Here is a 17,140-nt window from a genome sequence, read left to right on the forward strand (position 1 = left end):
CCCACTACCCACAAGAAGCTTTAACCTTTATTAATTACACTGCTATCCTCCTTTTAATTGTTTCCTACTAATCTTGCATACTGCTTGTTTTGTATATATTTGTTAGCATGTTGTCTCTCCCGTTAGACTGTAAACTCCTTGAGGGGAGGGAGACTGTCTTTTGCCTTTTTTGTATCCCCAGCACTTAGCACAGTGCCCGGCACGTAGTGCTTAATAAATGTTTATTGAATGAATACATAATGACATATATGTTACATGATGTATATTAATCATATATAATGTATGTGTTATACATTAAACATTGGTCTTTATTACACGTTATTATACATTATATTCAGTGTTATATTTTATATATGCATATATATACACATGATATAATATATACAATTATATGTGATATGATATATATTAACATAAATTACATATATATTTTATATCTACATGTATGCAGGTAGTATCTACATTATATTATAATACACATATGATATATGTAGTATATATATCACAATTATGTATGTATATATACTATAAATTATGCTTTCCTGATGGAGAGGCAATGTTCCCTAATGTCTAGTTGACTAGTCCTAGGGCCCAGCGTATAGAACACTGGGCCTGGAGTCAGGAAGATGTGAGTTCATATCTATCCTCTTACGGGTACTAGCTGTGTGACTCTGGGCAAGCCACTTAACTTCTGTTTACCTCAGTTTCTAAAACTGCTATAATGACAAACAGCACCTACCTCCTAGGGTTGATGTGAGAATCAAATGACATAACTGTAAAGCATTTTGCACTGTGTTTGGTATATAGAACATGCTACATAATTGTTGAGGAAGCTAAGTGGCACAGTAATCAGAGTGCCAGGCCTGGAGTCATGAAAATTCATCTTTCTGAGTTCAAATCTGGCCTCAGACACTTTCCAGCTATGTGACCCTGGGCAAGTCCCTTCACCTTTTTGGCCTCAGTTTCCTCATCTGTCAAATGAACTGGAGAAGGAAATGGCAAACCTCTCCATTATCTTTTCTGAGAAAACCCTAAATGGGGTCAAGAAGAGTCAGAAGTGATTTCTTTATCTGGGGTCCATGAATTTGTTTAATTTTTTAATAACTTTCAATATAATTGGTTTCTTTTCTAATCCCATGTATCTTATTTTATGTATTTTTATTTTATCCTCTTCCACTCCTCTCTCTCTTCTTTCCTCCACCCCTTCCTTTCCCCCCTTTTCCCCCTCCTCCCTTTCTCCTTTTCCCCTCTGCTTCTCTTTCTCTGCCTCCTCTCTTCTTCCTCTCACTCTTTCTCCTCTCTCTCCTCTTCCTTTCCTTCTTCTCCCCTCTCTTCTTTTCCTCCCCTCCTCCTCCCCTCCTCCTCTTCCTTCTCCATTCCCCTCGTCCCGCTCTTTCTCTTTTCCCCCTCCCCTTCTTCCTTCTCCTTTTCCCCTCCTTCCCCCCCCGTCCCTCCTTCTCTTCCTTCTCCCTTCCTCTTTCCCTCCCTTTCCCTTCTCTCCTCCATCCCACCCCGCATCCATCCCCCCTTCCGTTAAAAACAGCCTCTCGGAGTCCCCAGGACAAAGCCCTGTGCCTGCTCTGAGGCTCCCAGGAGAAGGTGAACTCCTCTGGGGCAGAGACTGGCTGCTTAGACATCATATGCTCTTCAGCGATAGTCTGAGCTTTGGACCACTCTACTGTGACTCCAGAGGCAAGTGTTGGGAGCGCGGGGTCCCCCAAGAGCCCAAGTAAAATATTCGAACTGAACTGCTGCGTCTGAGACATCGCCTGTCCGAACACCCCCTCTTCCCGTTTTACAGCTAAACAAACAGAAGCCAGAGGAGGCAGTGACTTCTCCAAAGGCACACAACCAGTCCAGGAGGGAGCAGGATTCCAACCTTCGTCTCCTCCCTCTCGGGCTGCCTTCCCGGAACGTAGGCAGCTGCTAAGGCCACCTCTCCGTTGCTAGGGGAGACGGCAGCAGTTGAGCCCAGGCTCTAGAATGTAGCTGAGTAAGGAGGGGGTAAAGAGAGTAGGGTTGGGCGGGGCTTTGGTTACTGTGGCAGCAGGACGCTCAGAGTCCTTCAGCAGAGCTAAAAGCGGATGTTTCTCCAGCCCTTTGCATGGGACCCAAGAGAGATAAAGAGAGGTCGGGCGGACCAGCCTCCAAATCCTGGGAACCCGGACTCATTGCCGCCCCCTTTAACCAGGTAAGTGGCCTCACCGGAGCAGGTCTACGCTCTAGCGACTTCCCCAGCTCTGAGGATGTCCCAGTAACCCCTCCTGCCGCCAGCCCTTGCGCTCCTACTAATAGCTCTTACTCTGCTCCTCTCTCCCTACAAAAAAAAAAAAGAAAGAAAGAAAGAGAGAAAGAAAGAGAGAAAGAAAGAGAGAAAGAAAGAGAGAAAGAAAGAAAGAAAGAAAGAAAGAAAGAAAGAAAGAAAGAAAGAAAGAAAGAAAGAAAGAAAGAAAGAAAGAAAGAAAGAAAGAAAGAAAGAAAGGAAAAAAAGCTGGGGAGAGGGGTGCTTCCAGACTCTGCCCCTATTCATGCTGACGTCATGGCAAGGACACTTAGTAGGGTTTTGTTTGGGCCCCGCAGAGTTCTTTTCTCCATCCTTCCCTCCCGGGTCAATTTAAAGGTCTTTGGAATCAGGCTTTGTAGGCCTCTGGAGCAGGAGTGGTTGTCTAATTTTTTTTTTAATTTAACTAGAAAATTAAAAAATAAAAATAAAAACCTAATGGTTGAAGTACAATGTCTAGAGGACTTTGACAGTAATGCTTTATTTGCTTTGCTCAGAACACATCTAGATTGTTGAATTCAGTCAGGTGACTGAAGCAGGGTGTAGTAGAATTGTCTTTGGAATAAGGCCTGGATTCAAATCTCAGGTCTGCCACTTAACTAGTCTTGTAATAAGTCACTTAACTTCCTTGGACCTCAGTTTCATTGTCTTTTAAAAAAAGTAGGAGATGCGAGTGTGAGAGTTTTAGCTTTATCTTATCAACTGGTACCATGGAGGTGGCATAATGGATAGGATACGCTGGGCCTGGAATCAAGAAGACCTGAGTTCAGATGTGGCCTCAGACCCTTACTAGCTGTGTGACCCTAGACAAGTCACTTCACCTTGTTTGCCTCAGTTTCCTCAACTGTTAAATGTGTTGGAGAAGGAAATGGCAAACTGTTCCAGTATCTTTGCCAAGAAAACCTGAAATGCGTTGGACACAAGTGAACAACTTGATGAGAACACTACAGGGAGAGGCCATGCCTTAGGAAAATTGATTAAAGATAGTGAAGGGAAAAGGGGAAGAGGGATGAAATTCATTCTTTTTGACCCCAGGGAACAGAAGTTGAAGCAATGGATGGCAAACCTAGAGGCCAAAGTGAAATAATGCAAACTTCAGTTAATGATTAGTACTGAGATGGGTGTCTTTGGAGGTAATGAGTTTTATTCAGTTCAGCAAATAGTTAATTATTAAGCTCCCTTCTGTGCCAGACACACTGCTAGGCACTGACAAAGACAAACAAAATGGACACAATGCTGAGATCCTCTAGCAAAGGCTGGATGGCCAGTGATGATGGAACTCTTGTTGGGGTAAGGGTGAGGGTGAGGGGTGAAAGGCCAAATGACCTCTGAGGGCTATTCTAACTTCAAAATTCTAGGAGTCTATCCTAAGGAAACATCCACGATGTGTCTAATGGACACTGGCAATACAGAGAATATATGTGGCCCTTCTGTGGATAGAAAAGAGGAGAAAGTAAGCTCTTTGGTGTCATAGCCTGCTTTATTTTGCTCCGTGCCTTGCATGGTCCTTGGCACATATTTGGCACTTTAAAAAATGTCTCTTGGAAAACCTGGAAAGACTTGTATGGACTGATGCTGAGTGAAGTGAGCAGAACCAGGAGAATATTGTACATAGTAACAGCCACGTTGTGTGATGACTAACTTTGATAGACGTAGCTCTTCTCAGTAATGCAAGGATCTAAGATATCTCCAAAAGTCTGAAGGTGGGAAATGCTATCCACATCCAGAGAAAGAAATATGAAATTGGAATGCAGATTGAAGCATACTATTTGCTCTTTTTTTTTCTTCTGTTTTGTTTCGCTTCTTTCTCATGGTTCCTACTATTGGTTCTAATTCCTCATAACAACATGACTAATGTGAAAATATGTTTGATAGGAATGTATATAGAGAGCCTGTCTTGGAGAGGGAAGCAAGGAGGGAGGGGAAGAAAATTTAAAACTTGAAAACTTATGGAAGTGATTGTTGAAAACTAAAAATAAATAAATTAATTAAAAATGTCTCAGACTGAATTGAAGACATTGTAGTAGAAAGAGCTGAGAGTGGACAAATCAGTCAACCTCTGAGTCTTTTGAATGGAGGTCAGCATCCTTCTCCAACCACCACCTTTTGGGGAGATTCAGTAGAATATAAATTCTTTGCGGGCATCTATATCCTTTTATTGAGGGTATTTGTTCTATGAAGTTTGGATTCAGTCAAAGGGCCACACTTGAGGATTTAGAGGGCTGCATTTGGCCTCGAGACCACAGTTTCCCCACCCCTGCCTCAGATGGTCTTCAGATTTTTGACATCCTTCCTAAAGTTTGGCATCTAGAGCTGAATGCAGTATTCCAGATGTGGTCTAAACATTATGTGATGTTTTCTTAGGGGCTGCAATGAGTAGATCTGCTACCTTATGATCAGTGCTCTGTATGAATTCTATCTTGAAACCATAATAATGTGTCTTTTTTTTCTTCCATGAATGGAATTTTTTTTTAAAGTTAAGAGTTAGTCCTAACATAGGACTTGATGGAAGCAATTATGATATACATATGAGTCCTGTATTAATGGAATGAAATGATGGAGTCCTGGGTTACTTCTCTAACATTCTGAAATATGGCATCTCAATTCAGTAATCCTCAGTTATGGTCTCAGATTCTTAGGAATATTTTTTGAAGTTTTCTATAAATGCCTTTTTCCACCTTCACTTTTATAACTTAGAATTAGCCCACACTATTTCCACCTCCATTTTCTTGAAGTATTTGGATGCCAAAGTGTGGCTTGGAGTGAACCTTTCTACTTGAATTATAAACTGCTGGACAAAAGTGTTTCATGGAGGTGCTGACACTCTATTAAGTCAAGGGTTGCAAATATGAAGTTGTAATTTTCCTAGTTGAGTGGAAAAACTAAAGGCATTCTTTTTCCTTGTCTTAAGACCCTTTAAAACCTATTTAGATTTCCTGCTCCTACACAAACAGTACAACTCCAATAAATCTTTTTTGTTTTTCATTAGTAGAAAAAACTGGAATTCAACATAAAGTCAAAGTTTTAGCTGCAGAGAATGAGTTCCCTTCTCCATGCACTGGACAGCACACATTCCCCTAGTGGCAGAAGGAAACATTGTTCTGACCCTTCCTTGTTCTTGCTTCATGGTTCACACACTAAAGTAAGCTGGCAACTCTATGTAATGCTGTGGATGGTTCTGATATTTCCGTATGTCACTTTGCATAAGGATGTTTGCTGAAGTGATACAGGCAAGGAGAAGAGACCATAACTTAGCTTCCCACCCCCCCCCCCAAAAAAGGCACAAACTGTTGTCAGATTATCAAATTCTCTTCTTCCTTTGTATCAGCTATTCATTAACACAGCTGCTGTGCTTCAGATGAGGAAGAAAGAACAAAGGATGACAAAATTCTAGTCTTTCATTTACCCCTGATGGTGTGATGTGGGGCAAGTCACTTCCTATTTTCCCTTTTAAATAGTTTTAATAAATTTATAAATTAAATTAACTTTAATTTATTTTGTTTATTATAATTTATATTTATTACAAATTAATAATGTAATTTAATAATTTAAACAATTTCCCCTTTTAAATAAAGGAAGGGCTGAATCAGATAACTTGTATGGGTCATTCTAGCTCTAGGCGTCTATGAGTGTGTCAGGCTGTGGCTTAATCCTTTGGGGGGATTCTGCTTAGTAGATTTATATAAGTGGATTCTCTTCTTCTTCCTGTCCTTCTCCATTCCCAGGGCTCAGTAGTATTTTTTAATCTTGAGTTCCTTTTGGACTGCAGGAGTGCTCATAGAGGAAAACATCTGCTTTCCTAACTTATTTTTATTGACTTTCTCTCATGATATTATTTTGGGTTGTCTTGGGCAGATGGAGCATCAATTTAAGTTTGTGACACATGTTGATTACCTACCTTGGGAATCTGTAGTGAGTCCTTGATTTAATTTGCAAAGCACCCCAATAGTTCACAAACCACCTCTCATTTAGTAGATGTCTTTGAAAGCTGCTGAAGGTACAATAACAGGTATCATTTATATAGCTTTATTTTGCAAAGCATTTTACAAATATCTCATTTGATCCTCACAACAACCCTGGGATGTAGGTGCTATTACAGTCCCCATTTTACAGAAGAGGGAACTGAGGCAAACAGAGGTTAAGTGATTTGCCCAGGGTCACGCAGATAGTAAATATTTTAGGCCACATTTGAACTCAGGTCTTCCTTGGTACAAGTCCGGTGCTCTATCCACTGGACTACCTAGCTGCCTCAAAGTTAATTAAATGATTTACCAGTGTCCACTAGTAGTAAGTAATTTGTTGTGGTTCAGTTGTTTCAGTCATATCCAACTCTTTGTGACCCCATTTGGGGTTTTTTGGGCAGAGATACTGGAGTGGTTTGCCATTTCCTTCTCCAGCTCATTTTACAGATGAGGAAGCTGAGGCAAATCAGGTTAAGGGACTTGGTCAGGGTCATACAGCTAGTATGTGTCTGAGGTCATTTTTGAACTCAAGCCTGGTGCTCTGTGCAGTATGGCACCACCTCACTTCACCAGTAAGTGCTAGAGGCGAGATTTTAACCAAAGTCTTCCTGCCTCCAGACTTAACATTCTATCTACTTCTCTAGGATATCTCATTTGCTTACTGCACTTAGTATCTCTTACTACATACTAATTGTGGCACTTATTGGCTGGTCACTTTAAAAATGACAGAAAAAAGAATTACTATCAAGTAGTAACCTTAGAACTGTGATTTAGTGGAAGGAGTTCTGTGAGATATAAGCATATCATTAAATCAAACTATTTATTCAGCATCTACCATGTGCCAAGAACCTTTTTCGACTCTGGGCGTACTAAGGCAAGAACCAAATTGTCCCTACCATCAAGTATTTTATAAGAAGCAACATGTGTTCATGTGTGGGTTTGCATGACTATAATATGTATGTACATATATGCACAAGATTTGGGTGAGGAAGGGTCAGGCCCTAGTGGCAGGTAGGATCTTCAAGTGGAAGGTGGCTAATGATCTGAGCTCTGATGGAAACAGGATTGTTAGAGGGAGAGGGAAGAGGAGATCAATTTTATGCAGTTTCATTTGAATAATGGGTTAAAAAGCCAGGTTGCAGAGGGTTTAGAAGAGAGTTTGATGAGAGGAAGGGCAGGTACCTCCTATCAAAATGACTTTTTCAAGTTTAATCATTAAGGGGAGGAAAGTTTTTGAGCTAGTTGGAAAGACAGGGTTGAGTAAGGGTTTGTTCATTTGTTTTCAAAGGGTGAAGATGCCACAAGCAATTTTTGTAGGCTGCAAAAAAGGAACCAATGGATTGAGAAGGAGAAATTGAAGATGGGGGAGGATTCTGCTGGAGAAGTGAAGAAGGGATGAATTTTATGGTTCATGTAGAGGAGTTGGATTTAAAGGATCACCTCTTCAATTTTGGACTGGAAGAGGGTACAGGAAGAGGGGGTGGTCAAAGATATCTAACGGATGTGAGATGAGGAGAGAAAAGGAGATGCTGTCTATGAATAAGGTGAAACATGGGTCAGGGTCCTTCATTGAGAGGGTAAGAGAAGAAGATGCTATGGGAGGTTTGAAGAGTGAAGACATTTAAATAGCTGCTATGGAGAGTGGCATAATTCATGGATTATGGAGGAACAGAATGTTTGTAGGGCTAGTAACAAGGTCAAATATGGTTGGACTAGAGAATCCAGGGAGTGGGGTGCAATATATAATATGACCAGAAAAGTAGCTTGGGGCTAGGTTATAAAATGTTTTAAATGCAAGAGGCGTTTTTATTTGATCTTAGAGACAGTAGAGAGCTATTCGAATTTTTAGAGTAGCAAAGGGACAAAGTCAGACGTGTACTTTAGGAAAATCACTTTGGCAGCTGGGTAGAAGAAGGAAATTTGAGGCAGGGAGAAAAATTAAGAGGCTATTGCAACTGTAGAATGAGGTGGTAATAAGGGCATGAAATTAGGGTCGTGGCTTAGTGGGTGGAGAGAAAGGTATGAGTTTGAGACTTGTTGTTCTGAGCCTTGATTTTCTCATTTGTAAAATGAGGATAATTATACCTATAATACTCACCTCATAGTATTGTAAGGATCAAATATGATAAATATAAACACACACCACATATCAAGCCTAAAGCACTATGTAAAAATCAGCTAATTATTATTATATACTCTTCTGTGGAGGGTAGATGACTGATTTTTATCAATAATTAATTATTAAGTTATTAGTAATTGATTTTATTATTCAAATTGACATTTTATTTCTGTATTATGATCCATGGTGTACAAACATTTGATTCATTTATGCATTATATCTTTACTTCAAATTTTATTTTTTTTAAATAAAAAGAAAATGTTTACTTAAGGACATTGGCAAGCCAGTTAGGAAAGTACACATTAGTTTGAAATGGTATATGCAAAACAGAATTATTTTTATGCTCTCAGACAACACTAAAATGTCAAAGAGTACTCTGATACAGAAGGAATTGAAATCTTTCCATTTCCTACCATTGGCCACGTAGCATAGCTACTCAGGTATAAACCTAAGTACTTTGAGAGAGAAGTGATCAGCTTTGAGGCAGAGATGTTAATTCAGAATATTTTTTAGATAGGCAAGAAGGATTATTGAGCTAATTCATAGATGATTTTAATCTGATCTCATTATCTCAATATGATGATAGCTAGATGGTATGATATGGGCCTTCATTGGTTCAGTTGATTTTGATCTTATATTGGGATCTAGAAAAGTTGATCAACCTTGTGCCCTGAAGGCTGTTACAGAATAAGCCAAGACAGAAGTAGAGCCAAGAAGGCAGAGTAAAGGAAAGCACTCACCTGACTTCTCCCCTAAACCTTTCCAAATACCTTTTAAAAAGACTCTAAACAAATTCTAGAGCAGCAGAACCCACAAAAAGACAGATTGAAACAAATTTCCAGCCCAAGACAATTTGGAAGATCAGCAGGAAAGGTCTATTGCACCAGGGTGAGAAAGAAGTGTAGTCCAGTGCAGGCTATGCCAACCCATCAAACCAGGAGTAGACCATGGGAGCCACTGAATCAGCAGTGGCAGCAGCTGCTTCCAGAGCTCTTAGTCCACAGATGGTAAGGGGGTCAAACAACTGGTCAGAGGGAGATTACAAGGATTTCTTTTTTTTTTTCTTCTTCTTTTTTTTTTTTTTTTTTTTTTTGCTGGTACTGAGGCAGGACTCTGTTATTTTACCTGATCTGAGTTGCAGTGCTGGGTGGCAGTCCCAGGGTAAGGAGGAGCACTAGCACAGCAAAGCTTGCTGCAGCAGTGGAGGAGCAGCTCCTCACTGTGCCAGGGCAAAAAAGAGTGCTTGTGGTTACTCACAGACCAAAGCACAGACCAGGAGAGTAGTAAATACCTCTCCTTAGATCATACCACCTTGGATGAACTGAAAACTTGCAGATCCCTAGAAGTATCTCTGAAAACAGCTGTACAAAACCCCTGAAGTTTAGGACAGTGTACCTTCCACCCTGGAAGCATAGCCCTACTTTAACAAAGAGTTAAAAGTCAAGAAAGTGGCTGAGAAAATGAGCAAACAACAGAAAAAACTCTGACTATTGAAAGTTGCCATGGTGACAAGGAAGATCAAAACATATACTTTGAAGAAGACAACAAAGTCAAAGATCCTACATCCAAATCCTCCAGGAAAAATATGAATTGATCTCAGGCCATGGAAGAGCTCAAAAAGGATTTTGAAAATCAAGTAAGAGAGGTAGAGGAAAAATTGGGAAGAGAAATGAGAGTGATGCAAGAAAATCATGAAAAACGAGTCAACAGCTTGCTAAAGGAGACACAAAAAAATACTGAAGAAAATAACGCCTTAAAAAACAGACTAGGCCAAATGGTAAACGAGGTCCAAAAAGCCAATGAGGAGAAGAATGCCTTAACAAGCAGAATTTTGGTCAAATGGAAAAGAAGGTTCAAAAGCTCACTGAAGAAAATTGCTTAAAAATTACAATGGAACAAATGGAAGCTAATGACTTTATGAGAAATCAAGAAATAATAAAACAAAATCAACATAATGAAAAAAATAAAAGAAAGTGAAATATTTCATTGGAAAAACAACTGGAAAATAGATCCAGGAGAGATAATTTTTCAATTATTGGACTACCTGAAAGGCATGATCAGAAAAAAGGGCCCCTACACGTTGTCTTTCGAAAAATTATCAAGAAAAACTGCCCTGATATTCTAGAACCAGAGGGTAAAATACAAATTAAAAGAATCCACCAATAATCTCCTAAAAGATTTTCCAAAATGAAAACTGCCAGGCATATTATAGCCAAATTCCAGAGTTCCCTGGTCAAAGGGAAATATTGCAAGTAGCCAAAAGGAAATTCAAGTATTGTGGAGCCATAGTCAAGATAACACAAGATTTAGCAGCTTCTGCATTTAATGATTGGAAGAAATGGAATATGATATTCCAAAGGGCAAAGGAGTTAGAATTACAACCAAGAATAACTTATCCAGCAAAACTGAGTTTAATCCTCCAGGAGAAAAAATAGACATTCAGTGAGATAAAAGAATTTCAAGCATTCTTGATGAAAAGACCAGAGCTGAATAGAAAATTTGACTTTCAAATGTAAGACTCAAAAGAAACATAAAAAAGTAAATAGGAAAGGAGAATCATAAAGGGCTTAATAAGTTTAAACTGTTTATATTCCTACATGGGAAGATGATATTTGTAACTCATAAGACCTTCCTCATTGTTAGGGTAGTTAGAGCATATGTAGAGGGCACAGCTGTGAGTTGAATATGAAGGGATGCTATCTAAAAAATAAAATTAAGATGTGAGGGAGTAATGTATTAGGAGAAAGATAAAGGGAGAAGTAGGATAGGATAAATTATCTCACATAAAAGAGGCAAGAAAAGCTTTTTCAGTGGAGAGAAATAAGGGGGAGATGAAGGGGAGGGAATGAACTTTGCTCTCGTCAGAATTGGCTCAAACATGGAATACATACACACTCAAATTGAGTATAGAAATCCATCTTACTTACCCTACAGGAAAGTAGGTGGGAAAGAGGATAAGAGAAGGGGGTAGTGGTGATAGAAGGGAGGGCAGATTCAAGAAGGGGATAATCAGAAGCAAAATGCTTTTGATGAGGGACAGGGTGAGAAAGAAATAGAATAAATGGGAGTGGAGAATACCTCTCCTTAGATCATACCACCTTGGATGAACTGAAAACTTGCAGATCCCTAGAAGTATCTCTGAAAACAGCTGTACAAGTTAGTAACTGTGAAAAAATTATGAAGTAAATTTCTCTGATAACGGCCTCATTTCTCAAACATATAGAGAACTAAATTAAATTTATAAAAATAAGAGCCATTCCCCAATTAATAAATGATCAAAAGATGTGATCAGTTTTCAGATAAAGTAATCTGTCTATAATTAAAGTAAGCTACCTATAGCTGTATGAAAAAATACCCTAACTCACTATTGATTGGAGAAATGCGAATTAAAACAATTCTGAAGTACTACCTCATACCTATTGGATTGGCTAATAGGACAGAAAAGGAAAATGATGGATGCTGGAGGGAACATGGGAAAAATGAGACATTAATGCACTGTTGGTGAAGTGTGAACTGATTCAACCATTCTGTACAGCAATTTGGAATTATGCTCAAAGGGCTATGAAACCATGCATACCCTTTGACCTAGCAATACCACTACTAGGTCTACATCTCAAAAGAGATAAAAAAACAAAAAGGAAAAGGATCTATATGTACAAAAATAGTTACAGCAACTGTTTTCTGGGGGTAAAGAATTAGAAGCTGAGGCAAAGCCCATCAGTTGGGGAATGGCCAGACAAGTTGTGGTATGTGATCATGATGGAATGCTATTGTACTATAAGAAATGATGAGCAGGATGCTCTCAGAAAAAACCTGGGAAGACTTGCATGGGCTGATGCAAAGTTAAATGTACTATGTACAAAGTAACAGCAACATTGTAAGATGATCAGCTGTGAATGACTTAGCTATTCTCAGCAATACAACAATCCAAGACAACTCTGAAGGACTTATGATGAAAAATGCTATCCATCCCCAGAGAAAGAACTGATAATGTCTGAAAACAGATTGAAGCATACTTTTTTTTAACCTTCTTTATTTTTCTTGAGAGTTTTTTGCTTGTCTATTTTTTCTTTCGCAACATGACTATTATGGAAGTGTTTTGTATAACTGCACATGTATAACATATCAAATTGCTTGCCTTATCAATGGTGGGGGGAGGTGAGGAGGAAGGAAGGGAGAGAATTTGGAACTCAAAATTTTAAAAATGAATGTTAAAAATTGTTTTTACGCATAACTGGGAAAAAATAAAATACTAAATGAAAGCTTAAAAAAAAGAATAAGCCAAGACTAGGTGGCACAGTGGACAGAACACTAGCCTGGTGTAGGAAGATCTAGTTCAGATCTGAGCTCAGATACTAGTTCTGTGACTCAGGGCAAATTACTTAATGACTCAGTTGCGAAAAGGGGATATAATAGCATCTATCTCACAGGATTCTCATAAGAATCAAATAATATACCATTGTAAAGTGTTTAGCACAATGCCTAGCATATAGCAGATGCTTAATAAATGCTTGCTCCCTTCCCTCTGCCCCCCTCCAGAACCCCTTCCCCTCCATCAGAGAATCAAGCACAGACTCAGATTTGTTAGGCTGCCGTAAATGTATTGAATTCTGGCTCATGACTGAAATCTTTCCGCTGACATTGGGGAAAATACTGGGTCCATTATAAATGCAATGTAGTGTCAGAATGGAAAATACTTAAAAACCAGATGAGAATGCAAAAATTAAAATGTAAAAAAAGGACAGCATCCTGGTGCACTAGAAAGGTCATTGGCTCAAGAGGCAGAGAATGTGACATCAAGCATGGCCTCTGCCCTTTACTACCCATGAGAACATTGGCTAGGCACAACTATAATTCTCTGGGCCTCAGTTTACTTATCTGCAAATGAGGGGGATGAGGCTAGAAGAATTTTCAAGATCCCTTCCAACTCTAAATATATAAATACTACATAAATGATGTTATCATTATTGTTATTATTACTACTGTTATTATTTTCAAGTCTCTCAGGAAAACTCTCCTCCCCTTTCAACAGGAGGACATCAAGGGACCCTCCCCTTGGATGTGTCCCACATTCTTTCAGTACCTATTGAGTCCACATGTCTCAATGTGCCAGCAAAAGATAGGTCTTGTCTGGTTTTTGTGGCTTAATGGCTCCCTGTTACACTCATCTTATTAATGCCACAATATTGGTTTGCTCATCCTTCTCATTCTACTTTGTCATTGTCTCCATCTGGTTCTGGTTCCTCCATGCACATGGCTCCCTGTAGGGGCTTCGTAGATCCCCAGATCTCTCTCCAGATCCCACATGTAGTTTGGGTTCTGTGTCTCACGGTCTGTGTGTTCCCTCTTACCTGGAGAAAGCTTTGTTCAGAAGTTATCCAGTTCATTCAACAAGCATTTATTAAATGCTACTGTGAGTAAGGCACATTAAGTCTTTCCACATGCTCTGAAGGAGTCAGTCAGTCAATCACTCACTAAGCATTTATTAAGAGCCAACTATGTGTAGACTAGGCACTTAAGGAGTCCTCAAGTCTCTCTTAACAGAGGGGGATGGGACTAACCTGTCTGCCAGTTATGTTTAGCCCATGTTCTTCCTGAGTTGTCCTCTTTAGGAACCTTTCACTGGTATAGCATTTTCTTTGCTCTTTGAAAATTTACTATGTTGCTTGGCTATAGTAGTAGCCACTGGCTTTTTGCGAACTTGAACTGTGGTAATGTAGATTCTGACATTCCTGAATCAAGCCCATAATTCTTGTTCAGAGTTCCAAGGGTTCTTAATTTATGACACCCCAGGCCTCTTACACAAAATCATATGATGTACAGTACTGGAATGATGATAAATTAGACTTAAATAAAGAAAAACTTTTAAAATATCTTTTCTTGTAGCAATTGATAGTGTAAAAACTATAGTTTATCAAACTATGAAATGGCATTTTTGTTTGCCAGAATCTCTGACCAATTTTCTAAAAGCAGTGAAAGATTTCAGAGTGTTTTTTATCCTGAACTGTAAGCTATGGCATATGTTAGTGTGTATTTAAGACTTACTGGAAATGTCTATGATATGAACTGAACGCTGATGTCTGGCAGCTAATTTTTTTCTGAAAGTAGGTTGGAATTTTTATGACTGTTTTCTGAAACAGACTTTCATTAATATTTACTAAACAAATTGCCAATTTTTGCAAAGATCATTTTAATAAAAGCCAATGAAAACAACTGAGTTGCTTAGAAAATGTTAAGAGAGTGGACTTTTCATAAGATCACATTTCAGTTCTATTTCTTGGGCAGCAATTTATTCTTTGAATGGATTTGGAAGTAGTAAATGAATAAGTATATCAAAATATCCACCTAGATGTTATATGTGACTTTTCATTACAAAAAAGGAAAGTATAAAACATTAGTACAATGCATGTGTTTAGCCTGTCCTAGTCTCAATGTGAATTGGGCTATATCCTAGAAAAAGTCTGCCAAGATACAGCAAATCTTGTCCATGTTTCAGTGTAGACATAACCTTGAGTGACTTTCTATTGCCAATATGTTAAAGTCCAAAAGTACTTTTTTGCCTGGCACTCAGAAGTCTTCAAAATGTGCCCTCCTATCTTTCTTATTCGACATTTTCTCTTAACAATCTCACCCCACATGAGCCCTCTGTTGATCTGGTTATTGGACAATACCATGTTGATTGCTGCCTGGCTGACTCTGTTCCACTAAAGTCCAATCCTAGTGTTGTGTGGAGATGATAGTAGGTTCCCAAAAGCACAAAATAAGCCCAGAAGGGCCTACCAAACCAGAAAGATTTTTAGTGTAGAACTAGACTTTGTTATATGTCTGTCACCTGAAGACAATCCAAGTGAAGATAATCTCTGAAAAGTTGGTCACTGAGTGCTGGTCATAGTGACTCAGCAAGGCTCTTTTACTGTGATGCTAAGGAAGTATCCAAAGCTACAGAATTAAGTTGTGACTTTTCATATGTCTTTGTCCTCTCCAGAAATTCTACCTTTTCTCTGTCCCCTCTCACTCTGCTCTGCTATTAACCCATTCCAATACTGTTTATTCTTCGGAGCCCAACTCATACTTCACGTTTTCCATTAAGCCTTCCCTGAAAGTACTTCCTTCCATAGATATTTCCTATTGCACGAGAATCACAGAATTTAAGAACTGAAAGGGAACTGCTCTCTCAGGCATGAAATCTATCTAAAACATCCCCAGCAATTGGTTGTCCAGCCTCTATTTAGATACCTTTAAAGATGGAGAACTTACCACCTTTTTGAGATAGGCCATTTTTAGAGAGCTCTAACACTTCGGGAACTCTTTCTTTTATTGAGCCAAATTTGTCTGACACTAACTTCTCAGTTCAGCACTAGTTCCAGGGCCTAGCAGAAGAAATCATAGGATCTTAGATCTAGAGTAGAAGAAACCTCAGAGGTCATTTACTTCTACTTCCTCGTTTTGTAAATGGTGAGACCCAGAGAGGTTACATTTCCTTGCCCAAGGTTATTATGATAAGCATCGGAGATGAGAAAGCTTTCTCTAATTCCCCCTTCTGAAAGTGATCTCTCTGGCCTAGCATTTCTTAAAGCATCTTATCTAGACCCTTCCTTTGCCTTTACTTCATTCTATTTTGTATCATAGTTCTTTGCTCCTCCACATCCCTATTAGATTATAAGCACCTTGAGAGTAAGGACTGTGTTGTTTTTCCACCTTTATATTTCAACAAGTCCAACCCTCTAATTTTACAGATGATGAAAGTGAAGCCAAAAAAAGGTAAGTGACTTGCCCAGGGTCCTATGGGTTGTAACCTGCTGTGCCTAAATTCAAATATAGCTCGTCTGACTCTAAACCCAGTGCTCTTTCCATTGCCTCCACTGGGTATGGGAATTAGTGCTCACTGACTCACTGGGAAGGTAGAAACCAAGAAATACACCAGGGTGAAGAGAACAAAAAGCAGGTCAGCAAAACCGTCCAAACACATCAACCCTTTCTGACAATGAATGCCATGTTCCAGCCCCATAGTTCCCTCCACTTCTTCAAAGAGGGACATTTTCTCATCTCTTCTCAGGGGCCAAGCTTTAACTCTTAATTTCTGATGATGAAAAGAGTTTCCTTTTCATTGGGGTGAACCCTGATTCCAATTTTACATTTGTAGGGCAATTAGCAATATTCCTCTTAGCTCTGCCTGCCCAGAAGAATGCCTCTGATATGTAATATTTGTTTGAAAACCCAGAGGAGCTTGCTTTCTTTTGAGGTTGACCTTATTTTTTATGTTCTGAAGTTCATTTTGGACCTCAGATTTTGCTCCAAGCAATAAAACTGGTTGGATTGTACGAACTTATTAGAAGGGTAATTTTACCCGTCTGTTGGGGGTGGGGAGGTGGTTAAGGTGTGTAGTGGTTTCTGTGGTTTCTCTATGGAGTAAAATTCCCAGCAAAACTTTTCCATGTGGTGTTTTAATAGCAGCCTTAAAACTCTCTGATGCATGGAGTGAAACCAAATGAGGCTCATGTGCTAGATTTGTGGGATGGGCCAAGTCAGCCTTCAGTCAGAAGAATGAAACAAACACCATCAAGCATCTGACTTTCAGAGAACAAAAACTAGCCAGAGAAGATTCTCTGGAAATGCCCAATTTCAGAACAACGACAAAAACTCCCAATCCTGTCTCTTCCCAAGTCGGCCCTAGGCTGTGTGTAGAGCATTTCACAGTAGGCTGAGACTTAAAAAGTGACAAATGAAAGTTGGGCATGATAGTTTACTAATGTCTAGGCAGAGTGTTCATGCTCAGTA

The 17,140-nt window shown here is 39.2% G+C and overlaps 1 protein-coding gene across 1 annotated transcript in view; it reads left to right on the plus strand.

The window, feature by feature from the left end:
* Positions 1–2,007: 2,007 nt before the first annotated feature.
* The window catches only part of SPAG17 (sperm associated antigen 17), a 264,380-nt gene continuing 249,247 nt past the window's right edge, over positions 2,008–17,140 (plus strand). Inside the window, exon 1 of the mRNA XM_078154933.1 lies at positions 2,008–2,191. Within this exon, the coding sequence (XP_078011059.1) occupies positions 2,105–2,191 (87 nt within the window). The 5' untranslated portion in view covers positions 2,008–2,104. The remainder of the gene's footprint in view (positions 2,192–17,140) is intronic.

Source organism: Phascolarctos cinereus, unplaced genomic scaffold (assembly GCF_003287225.1).
Source record: "Phascolarctos cinereus isolate Bilbo 61053 unplaced genomic scaffold, phaCin_HiC Scaffold_5;HRSCAF=322, whole genome shotgun sequence".
NCBI classification, from domain to species: Eukaryota; Metazoa; Chordata; class Mammalia; order Diprotodontia; family Phascolarctidae; genus Phascolarctos; species Phascolarctos cinereus.